A 12378-nucleotide genomic window follows, 5' to 3' on the forward strand; every position below is an offset into this window, starting at 1 on the left:
ACTCAGAGATCCGCCTGCCTCTGCCTCCCAAGTGCTGGGATTAAAGGCATGTGCCACCACTGCCCAGCCCTTTGTCTTATTCTTAAAATTACAATGAAGTAGTATAAACTTTTCTTTTGCTATTAAGAATAATATCCATGGTAAATTTGAATTTCAAAACTTGTATACTGAGCTAGGATGAATAAAACCTAAATTTCCCATAAATTAGTACTATTTTAAATAAACAGAATTCTACTAAATATATTTTATATGTAATACAATTTTGTATTCTTTGCTATCAATGTGATACACTTTATTAGCAGATTGCTGAATATATTTAACTATTCCTTTCCTTTTATGATCATTCTACCCACTCAGAGTTTTTATTCTTTAGTGCACAGCCATATTGGCTCTCTGGGTGTTGTAGGTGAAGTTGGCTAAAAGTTTTTATACTAAACTTACCAGTTAGTCATTGTCAACATCTACCTAAATATGCTGGCTTGATTTGCTAGTTTTAAAAGAAAATGCACACCTGCTTTCAATTCCTTTAGCAATGGTTGCCAACCTGTGGTCCATGACCCTTTTATATACCATATCAGGTATTTACATTATGATTCATAACAGTAACAACATTTCACTTTTATAGTATCAATGAAACAGTGTTATGGTTGGGGGTCACTACAACATGAGGAAATGTACTAAAGGGTTGCAGATTTGGGAAGGTTCAAAACCAGTGCTTTAGAGTTAAGCAGAGCTCATGTGTCAAGCTGTGCCTCTTTTCCTACTGCAGGAAGAAGTTTGACAATCACCATAATTGTATAAAGTCTCTGGTTACCTAAGAGACTTTTTTCTTGTTCTAATTTCTAAGCCTTTTCACACCAATTTTAATATAACTTATAAAGTAATAATTTAATGGGTTAAGAATATAATTAATAACCACTGTTACTTTGAATTTTGTAAAAATGTGAATACTTTTTAACCCATCATTCAAGGTTTATCTGTATCTTATTAAGTTTTTTAAAGAATCAACAAAGGTTCTCCAGGTTTTATTAATTTGACTTCACTATTCATTTTCTGTACTTTTGTTTCTTGCTTAAAAGGTTCTTCATCTTTCCTCTTTCTTCAAATTAACTTACTGGAGGAAAACACAGATTGTATGCTGGTTCTCTTCAGTAGGTACAGCTACATGTTGCCATCAAAGCTGCCCATTAGCTGTATCTTTTCCAGTGTTTTGTTATTTCTCAGATCCCAGAAACTGTGGTTCTTGTCATGATTTCCTATTTAACTCGAGGGTTATTTCATAGTGTGCCTTTTAGTTTCCAGACAGTTGGGATGTTTTTGCTATCTGTCTGGTTTTTATTGTTCTGTTTTTGTTTGTTTGTTTGTTTGTTTGGTTGGTTGGTTGATTGATTTGGTTTTTTTCGAGACAGGTTTTCTCTGTATAGCCCTGAATGTCCTGGATCTCACTCTGTAGACCAGGCTGGCCTTGAACTAAGAAATCCACCTGCCTCTGCCTCCCAGGTGAAGATCTGCCTGTTAAAAGTATGATTTACCATGCCATGGAGAAGAGAACCTTTGTGCCAGATTTTGCATTTGAGGTTCCTTCCTGAGCCATTACAGAGGAACCATGTCCGAACTCAAACACTGAAAAATAAAATGCATTCTGTTCTTGTTCAGCTGTATGAGTGTGTTTGCATTTCAATCTATAATATACTTCAATCTATAATATATTCAATATATCAACATTATAGAATTCAATCTTGAATTCATTGTTGTCCAAATCTCTGCCTCTGCTTTTCCTCTCTGCTGCATTAGTTCCTAGTGGAACTGAGTTAAATCTCTAACTACAGTTGTCAAATCAATGGCAGAAGCCATAACTTCCAGTTTTGTACATCACAATGTTATATACTCATGCATCTACATTCTGACTTATCTCACTACTTATTGCTTTGTTCATATTTGACAAATACGGACTTTTTTTCATCATCCCGTCTTCAGCCTGGACCCCTTCTAAAAGATGCTTGTAAAATAAAGAAATCACGTACCCTAGCATCTTGTTTCTCTCCCTGAGCCAAGATGCTGCATGTTCACAGGTGATACACCCTCTTCCTCATACTGTGAAGCAATGACTTCCAACATCGCTGCCTCTTTAACCTGAGCTTCCTCTGGTTATTAGTGTACAATTTTCTTCAAAATTCAGTTATCCCTGTAACACTCATATACCTTATACAGTATTGTCTTGGTTAAGGTTTTACTGCTGTGAACAGATACCATAACTAGGGCAATTCTTATAAGGACAACATTTAATTAGGGCTGGCTTATAGGTTCAGAGGTTCAGTCCATTACCATCAACATGGGAACATGGCAGAGTTCAGGCAGGCATGATGCAGGAGAGGAGAGTTCTACATCTTCATCTGAAGGCTGCTAGAAGACTGGTTTCCAGGCAGGTGGGACTAGGACATTAAAGTCCATGCCCACATAGATACACCTACTCCAACAAAGCCACACTTCCAATAGTGCCACTCCCTGAGCCAAGCATATACAACCATCACAGATCTTTTAAAATATATTTTTAAGTGGAGAAATTTCCTGAATATCAATTCCCTAGAATCTAAAGTTGTCATTACTAATTGATTTTAAAAAAAAACCTAAATTCTCTACTTATCATTTTGTAATCTTCCTCCTAGATTTCTTTATGTATTTATACTTGCTATACTTTAGTTTCTAAAATCATTTTTAGAAAGGGACTACATGTATATACTGTGAAATTTTATTCATAATAATATATTTATTTCACCCATTCATTTAACTAAACAGTCTGTAATAACAGCCTAAACTCTAACTTTGACTGTTTCGCAACTTCTGACCTATAACAGCTTGGCTTCTCTGTGTCCTCATACGGTTGTAGAAGAAAACTGGCTGATATGCAGACATGTTACTGTGTAACACAGGATGTTCTGGTTTCTAATCTCAAAATAAGGTCTGCATAAGGGCCTAAGCATAAGACGACACATTAATATCCTTCCATTACCATACAAATCATCCCAAAGCCAAAGGCGATCATCCTCCTCAAGTCTCTAACACAAAATTTCTGTCTCTACCTAGGGTCTGCTGGCTTACAACAACCCTCCATGTGCCTTAGTATGGAAATTCATCATTCCAGTCTCAGTCTCCCCATGCACTCCATCTTGATGAAGCCTTTTTCTGTACATCTTCACATCTTATACTAATACAAACTGAGAGCTGAGGAGATATCTCAGTTGGCAAATTTATTGCTGCCTAAAGCTTCCAGTGAGACTCTTTCTCAAAACACAAGGTGGGCCTTGTGCAGTAGAGGCCCACGTCTTTAATCCCAGCACTTGGGAGACAGAGGCAGGAGGATTTCTGAGTTCGAGCCCAGCCTGGTGTACAGAGTGAGTTCTAGGACAGCCATGGCTATACAGAGAAACCCTGTCTCGAAAAAAATAAAAAAACAAACAAAAAAAAATCAAAAAACAAACAAACAAAAAAACCACAAGGTGGACAACTCCTGAGGACAAACGTCAGGATGACCACTTGCTTCTACACACAAGGGCACATACATGTTCATGTATCTGCACACAAACTAATAATGGCATTAATGAGAGAAGGTGGTATATTTAGGGCCCAGCCTAACTTGCATCATGATATCTGAATTAATCATATCTACAGAGTCTTCCAAGTAAGGTCATATGCTTCCAAGTAAGGTCACATGCTAATGGTACTTTCAGTGGGGAAGCACAACTAAACTATCATTTCTGATAGATTTGTTTAGTTGGTTGGTTTTTATTTTTGGAGACAGGGTTTCTCTGTGTAGCCCTGGCTGTCCTGGAACTCACTCTGTAGACCAGGCTGGCCTCGAACTCAAAAATCCACCTGCCTCTGCCTCCGAAGCGCTGGGATTAAAGGCATCCACCACCATTGCCCAGCCATTTCTGATAGATTTATAACTCATAAAGTATGTGTGAGGTCTTTGGTTTCCATCACATTCTTTAAATGTTTGGTGTATCTTCAGATACTCTCTGGCACAAGGTAACACTTTAGCTTTTCAAAGATTCTGATAGTTTTATCCATTCTGTTTCTCTAAATAGTCCATCTCAGTTTCTTCATATCTGTTTCATCCTGATATCCTTCGAGATGAAAAGACTGAGATGCACTGGCCATTCATTCATTCATTCATTCATCTCTTACATTTTTACTTGAGGCTTACTCATATCTAGTGTTCCCTGTACCCTGGATACCCTGCTCTGAAGTTCCCTCTTTCTTGACATTCCACTCTCACCAATAAACTCATATAGTTCTATTACATACTTTTTGCAATTGTCTACTCTGTAAAGAATTTATAACACTGGATGCCCTCTGATCTCCTCACTAATTCTTCTTCTCCTTTGATGATAGACATAACTCAAAGCACTCTCTTTCTGGAGGAAGCAAGAAGAAAGGGAGCCAGAGTTCAGAATTCTCTACCTGATTTAGCTGTGTCATCCCCCATCTGACCCTCTGCAATGGATATCACATCTAAAACCAAGAGACACTGGCATACATTAAGCATACATTACTGTCTGCTACATGGAATAGGCAGCCAAAATAGTAATATTTTCAACTTCCTCTATGGTGTCTCTCTGTTAATTGTAGAAATTGCACAACTAATAGACCTATTTCCTCACATTTTAATTTCACTGAAAAACAGAAATATTCCAGAGACTGTAAAGGGAAAACAAGTATGAATGTGGTTTACTAAGGTCCATAGTAAGAATCAGCAGTGTGATGGGAAGAGGCAGGCATCCAGATCTGAAATTGTCTGCAAAAAGGAGATAAATATTAAATATTTTACTCTCATATGAACATGGCAAAAGCAATTTTATTTTAGGCCAAAGTAAAACTGCTGAATCTTTTCTACCAAACAAGAAAGTTAGATGTACTCTGTTAAATTTCCAAATGAAAATCATATCCAGAAAATCCTGCTTCTTAGCCAACATGGAGATAATGATTTCTGGAATTCAGAAAATTAAGGACTTAGTTATGGGACTCACTCAATGGGTCATGTTCCTGAATTATATTTATTAATAGATGTCAGACAATAGAGAACTTGGTGTTCCTCCTGTTATAAAGAAAAGAAAGAAGTAGGTATGGTAACCAAAACAACGTTCCTATATGTGTGTGCTTTCTTTCCTTCTTCTTGACATTCTTTATGTCTATATGTCTAAATTTCTATAACTTGCTTTTGTTCTTAACCAAAACTATAAGGTTCTGGTATTTCCTTCATCTCCCAAGTTCCATTCATGAAAGGTATCATCTTTCTACCTCCATCCTATGACCTACTTGTGCCCCCTTCCCCTCCTCTGCCCATGTGCTTACCCTCTAGCTCATCACTTTGGAAGCTAGGAAGAGGACAAGAATTTAACAACTTCCTCTTCAAATTTAATCAAATAGAAAGTAACTAGCACAGAGATTTCTGTTCCTTATATGAATAAGTCTGTGACTCAGCACAGCTTCTTGGTTTTGTTGTTGATAGGAATAGTTGAGCCACAGAGCTCATAGAATAAGGTTCAGTTGCCAGACTGGACAGTGACAGGTCATTCCAGGGTTGGCCAGGTTTATTCCTGGTTTGCTTTTAAATATTATGCTAATATTTCACTAAACTGACAAATGCTTTATGTCTTATTCCAAGAAAGAATAACTAACTCTAGAATTTCTGAGTGAAAGGAGGCCTATGAGATCACTTAGATCCAGCAATCTCACTTTATAGAGACACTAAGCATGTCCAGAATGCAAGTGGCCTACTCAAATGAGCACTGAACTTCAGTAGCCACATGGTTCTTTATAGAGGGTACTATTTAAGGACTGAATAAACTTGAGACCTTAATTTGAGAAGTTAAACTATAGATAACTCACTTTGGAGCAACACTTAGTACTAGAGGATTCAGAATATAAGCCTATGTCTATTAATTTCACATTACCCCTTCAAGCAGAGACTACTATGAACTGACTTTTTAAATTTTTATTTAGAACCTCCAAAAATCCATGACCCAAACTTGGAACCTCAGGACTTCCAGTAACCACATGACTGAACTCATAAAGATGAGAAATTCTAAATTTAACTGACTACCAAGAAGCCACTGGATCCCACTTCATGGTTAATACCTCCCTAGTCATTATAGCATAGCATTTCTCCAAGACCAATGCAAAAGCGCTATGTTTCTGCAAGCAGGCTAGCCATTCAAGCTATAGCCTGCTGACTAGGAACATCTACCTCACCTGAGAGATACAAACAATGCATATTTTGCAGCACAGCAGAGATACACCCGAAAGTGCAGAAAGCACTCCCCTAGAATGCTAGCTATAAAGCCAGGCTGACTAAAATCACCTTGAAAGCTTTCAAAATGACCAGATTCTTTCGCTCCATCACACCCTAACTCCAACAAAACCTCCATTAGGATAAGGTAAACAAAGCTCCAGGGTTAGACAGACTTGGGTGCGAGATCTGCTTTCTTTCTCAAGTGATCATATGAATGTGTCATGTTCCTTAGCCTGCTTGCCTCTGTGATGCAGGGTACCAGTACCTTCCTCCTACAGAACTTCTTAAGGAACTAGGAAGTATTTGGTTAACTGCTACATTTTTACCCCAGCAAAAAGTAGCCATGGATGTTTTTGTAATGGCCAAGAGTTAGTTGTTAATTAATACAAAATTTAATACTGGTAAGAAACATGGTACTTTTATTATCATAGAATGGCATCTAGTCATTAAAGCTAAAACAACATTTGGCATGGTACTGAGCAGATGATGTGCCATGTGTCCGTTAAAACCCAGCATCTGAATAACAGGAACAGCAGCTGGTGCTTACTTCCTGTTTCTAGCCTTTTAAAGGTTTATATTAGACATATCCTTAAACCTCTGGCAGGTCGTATGAAACAGCACTTCTAATACCTGGCTTCACAGACCCCTCTGATTGTCACAACAATTCCTAGATTTAAAAATTACCGTATTCAGAAGATATTAAACTTGCAAGGCTATTGAAATCAGTGGCTAAATAGCTCTCAGGACGTGTTTTGTAATGTTTTGTACTGAACAGTCATGTAGGAGAGATGGCCCATTTCCATATAACTTTTGTCAATATTGGACATTCTCTAATACGTTAAATCTGTTATACAAAATTGTCATTACTTATGAATACAATATAGAGAGGAATGACTTCTTCAAAATGTCCTAGCCAAAGCAATCTACCATGAACACTAATGTCTCCTAGGCAACCAGGAAACCAAACATGATAAAAAGGAACACTGCTCCTTTTGTTAGAAGATTGGAAAAAAGAGTTTTTTTTTTTTTAAATGAGAAAATTGAAGATTTTATTCCATTAGAGCTGGGGGTGCTAAGGTTCACTGTGAATAATAACACAATCTCCCATTTTTATGCCCTGACAATACTCTGTGAATGGCAAAACTCTAGATTAACCCCTAGAAAGCCATCTGATGCCATGACCTGGACTTTTCTAATGGCTGGGGTTGGGGGTAGGGAAATCTGTATTCTAGTGTATCTGACAACTAAGGGTTCAACTTTGAGTTCAAGGCCAGCCTGGTCTACAAAGCATGTTCCAGGACAGCAAAGGTTGTTACATAGAGAACAAGGAAAAAGAAAAGGAGGAAGAACAAGGAAGAGGGTGTAGGAAGGAAGGGGGGAGAGGTTGAAGAAGACAGGGAGATGGAGGAAAAGGAGGAGAAGAAGGAAGAGAAAGAGGAGGAGCACAAGGAGAAAGTAGCTAAGATGGCAGACATGCTTAAGGAATACTGCTGGCCCGTGATCCCTCTATGGGTCTTGTGATTCACAAGTGTGTGGAGATATCAGCTAGTGGGTAGCAGAAAGAACCTGGGATGGTGACAAGAGAAGGAAGCAGCAGCATCATGTAAGAAGTCTTGGAAAGAGTCTAAACAACGACTGTTCAGCAGAGGAGGCCACACCCCTCCCCAAAGGACCTGTTTGTGCTCATGTGAAAACTGGAGAAACATCGACTTTCGTGATACTCAAAGACAAATGAAGAAGAAGAAGAAAAATTAAAGGCATCTACGTACCTGTCCACAAGGGGAAATTTAAAATTGACTGGTGAGTTTTAAAATTAAAATCATAATTTTAGAATCAATTCTGTTCTCTTTTATGCATGCTTTCAACTTCTACAAGAACCACAGGCAGGAAAGTCTGCCTGGAGATATCCAGTTCTCATCTAATGAATGTAGATATGGAATGAACAGATGACTTATATGTCACCACTAGACCTTGACTATATGTGCAAAAGTATATAGTCTTCAACTTTACATATGCTAAACTAAACACAGAGAAAAAACACAACAATGTTGGTACTGCAGCCCTTTTAAAAAAAAACATCAACATCTTGTATATAGATAATTATCACAAGGAATGACAGATGCTTAGGCAAAAGGTGCAATTTTAAACTGAAAGCTTAAACAAGGTCTAACTCCTCTATCTCATGGAAGCTAAGATTTAACTTAACAAAAAAGACAACCCAAACATGTTTGCCTGATGACTGATAGCAGAAAGAAAATTACAGATAATTACAGAATATTACTCAAGGAAAAGAAACCCTTGTATATCGCCTCATATTATTCTCTGGTTGGTCACATGTGATGTGCACCATCCTTCTTCTCAGTTGCTATGGCCCTCCTAATGGGCTTTATGACAACTAGGTTGATATATTGAGTCACCAACCAAAATGGGGGTCAAAAACCTATCAGTGTCAATGTTAAGTCAACTACACTGATCTAGTAGCTGAAACCACGTGCTAGTACCTTCATTCAATGCATGAGTCTCTCAGAGGTTGAGAGACAATGAGGTTTTACTATTCTTTATTTCTTTGATAAAAGTTAAAAACTAAGAAACACCAAAGCATAAGTGCATATATTTTATCATATTTTGAGTACTAGCACTGAAAAAAATTAACTTTATATACAAATGAATACAATAAGGTTACTATCTCTGCACACAGGAAAGATTTATTCTACCAATTTCTGACTCACATGGACTTTGAGAATGTTTGTGTATGTGTGACAAAGCAATACCACTCACAGGTTTTTGCTAACACAGTGTAAGGCTAATTACAGTGTCAAGTACAGCTATGTGTCACTTGTAATATATAAGCTCTCTTCTACTTTAAGTGGTCTACCATACTCAGCAATGTCTAATTATGTTATATGCAAGATAATTATATGACTGATAATTTTATTTACTTAACAGTGTACCACAGGTCATATAACCTAGTGAGAGATAAGCTTAAAACTTTCCAATCAAAATATCCCCTTAACCCTCCTCTATAAAAAATGGAAAACCCACTTTAAAACAACAAGGTCTACACCCAAAGTCATCCATTGAGTTCTCCCAGATTCTGATAAGGTATCAATTAAATGAGATCATAACAATAAAATTCTAGCCTCTTAGTTTTGTCCTGTCTAGAGTCATCAAGGGCAAACTATTTCTACAGCAATAATCAAGGTTCTCATTCAAAGTTGTTGAAAATAAGCTTCTTCATTTGAGCAAGGTTCTATTGTAAAACATGAACTTGAATGCCAGTAGCGTTTTGACCTGTCTTCTATCCTAATGGGTTTATAATGCAGTGTCAGCTAGGGTTCCTTCCCAGGGAGTTCTGCTCTTGATATCTCACAAAGGCCTTCCTATCTCCTTAGACAAATAGGATCTGCTCAGCAGCTCCAGGAGTAATACCCCCCTCCCTTCCTCCTTTCCTCCCTCCCTCCCACCTGCCTCTCTCTCTGCCTTCTTCCTCCCTTCCCTCCATTTCCTTCTTTCCCTCTATCCCACCTCTCCCCCTGCCTTCCTCTCTCTCCTTCCCTCCATCCCCATTTCTTCACGCTCTTACTGTGATGGGTGATCTTCAGAGGAACACCATTCCTACCTATCTTACTACCCTTTGTTCTATCTGTCATCATTCAGATACAGGAAAACTTTTAATTATTAGATTACTGCTTTGAACAGTAATGAGGCTCAGGCTGCCTACTGATGAGCATCATCAAACACTAATGAGCTAGCAGACTGAGACCCAGCACCTGAATTCCATCATGTGATCCCATTGTTCAGGCCAGGTGGGATGTTTCTGTCTACAGGCAGGCTTCTGCAGGAGGGCTGGAGGTTGCAGGGTGCTTATTATGTATTCAGACTGGTCTCATGATTCACACTGACTCAAACAGCTTTCCTGTGTGGTCCTAGTCATTTACACACCAGTGATTACCTCCCCCATAATAATGTCTCACTGTTTCCTTCTTCTTTGTCCTCATCTTTGCTTTTAAAAGGGCTTCCTGGAGCTGAACTTCTCAAAGGAAACACTACTAATTGGTCATTTTCTTATTGCTACTTTTGATCTCTTTATGACCTTGAAAGAAAAATAAACTCAAGAACCATTTTTGGGTGGGTATAGAGTCCTTTCTTGATAATCCCATAGTAGTCAGCTTATTGCCCCTACACACAAGATGCTAGGTACATTCTGATGGCCATCTATAGTCTTCTGAGCACTAGGAAAGACAGACCAAATCTACAGGAGACAGAAAATATTCGTCCTTTCCCATAGGAAGCCTTCATAAAGTTATCTCTCTAGTTAACTGGGGAAAACGTGACCAACTCCAACTCTATCTTTCCCCAGATTTTATAACCTTTCTTAGTAGCAAGAGAACTTCATACCAACAACAGGTATTGTCTGCTTAGACAAAGCACTTGATCTTCATCAGTTTGAGTCAACATTGTTAGTCTATTCAGCCCATATAGAGTCAAGCAAAACCATAGGAGTGAAGCAACATGACAAAGCCCATCTCTCTCTAGCTAAGAGTTTACAGCTTCTCAGCAAACCAAGTGACCACCAATTACTGCTTTAAGAAGGGTAAGGAGGCAGGAGGATCTAGAAAGACAACAAACTGAATGTGAAAGAGACTTGACCCCAAACATAGAAGTATCCATCGTATCCCCCACTTGTGTAACTCTGTTTACATCCCCTATAGCTGCTTCCTCCTATCTACAAATGTCACCACACTGGACACCGCACAAAGATGCTTTGTTTAGGGCTAAACGAATCCTTCCTTTTCAGTTTTATAAAGGTACAAGAAACCATTTCTGAGGTACTACATGGGGGTCAGCACTTACACATGATGCTGGCAAGGATACCTCTCACTGAATGTAGAGGAGAGCAGCCATGACATAGAAGTAGCTAGAAAATGTGTGTAGTTACTTAGTGTAATTTAATTTAATGTGAATAATTATTTCCTATAGACATGTGATCATAGAAAATGACATGGTGACATGAGAAACAACTGTGAACAAAGCCACAAGACATGACAACATCTTAGCTAAGATTTTTCAAGTGTACCTCTGCTCACAGATTTTGGATATCTGCTTCATGTAGCTGCAAAGTTTACTTAGAGTCTGTGGTATGGCCATGCTAGGTCTTATAGCAGCAAGTAGGCAGGCCAAGCACATGATCAAGCACTCCACCTGTCCCTCTTTCTCATGACATTAGAGAAATAAGTCAATTGGGAGGAAGTCTAATCTGTAGGTGTCTTGCTGCTGAGTGTAATTTATTTCAATCTTCCCTTGTCTAGTAGGCTGAAAAGTACGACATCATATTCAAAAGGCTGGTGAGAAGTTGGCAGAATACATGCTGCTGAAAAGGGAATTTGAGTCGAAGGGAAACAATGGAAATGTTCTCCCAATGGTGAAACACCATGCTCTGCTGTCTTGAAGGTACTTGCTTTTAAAATATTTTTTTTTATGCTACCTATTGGTAACTAGTACAGTTGAATCTTGACTTACTGACAAATACCAAAAAGGACCATCTTAGTTAGGGTTTTACTGCAGTGAAGCCGTCATAACCAAGGCAACTCTTTTAAAAACATTTAATTGGGGTTGGCTTACAGGTTTAAAGGTTCAGTCCAATACCATCAAGGCAGGCATGGTGCAGAAGGAGCTGAGAGTTCTAGATCTTCATCTAAAGGCTGCTAGCAGAACACTCACTTTCAGGCAGCTAGGATGAGGGTCTTAAAGCCCACATCCACCATGACACGGCTACTCCAAAAAGGCCATACCTACTTCAACAGGACCACATCTTCCAATAGTGTCACTCCCTGGGCCTAGCATATTCAAACCATCAGAAGGACCATTGTTCCTCAAGACAGCAAAAATAAAAATTGGTTTATTATTTCTCTTGAAAAGTTTTAACCCAGTTCTCTAAGTGACCTTGTTTAGGAGACCCTTCTTCTGAGAGCCCTACTGGGACAGGGGCTTTGTTGGCACAACTCAGCTCCCATCTTTGTCCTTGCCTTTGTGTGTCATGGCACAGGCTCTGAGCAGTAATTCCTGGACACTCGGCTGACAAT

General features: G+C 38.6%; 1 protein-coding gene across 16 annotated transcripts in view; it reads right to left on the bottom strand.

Moving 5' to 3' along the window:
* Fhit (fragile histidine triad diadenosine triphosphatase) overlaps positions 1 to 12378 on the bottom strand; it is a 1878988-nt gene that overhangs the window by 1163782 nt on the left and 702828 nt on the right. The window contains exon 1 of one of the 16 annotated variants that reach the window (XM_031344716.1): positions 10066 to 10140. The exons of the other annotated variants lie outside the window; for them this stretch is intronic. Coding sequence (XP_031200576.1) covers positions 10066 to 10079 — 14 coding nt within the window. The 5' untranslated portion in view covers positions 10080 to 10140. Of the gene's footprint in view, positions 1 to 10065; positions 10141 to 12378 lie in introns of those variants that run through there. 16 annotated transcript variants of the gene reach the window in all.

Source organism: Mastomys coucha, unplaced genomic scaffold (genome assembly GCF_008632895.1).
Source record: "Mastomys coucha isolate ucsf_1 unplaced genomic scaffold, UCSF_Mcou_1 pScaffold10, whole genome shotgun sequence".
In the NCBI taxonomy this organism is placed as follows: domain Eukaryota; kingdom Metazoa; phylum Chordata; class Mammalia; order Rodentia; family Muridae; genus Mastomys; species Mastomys coucha.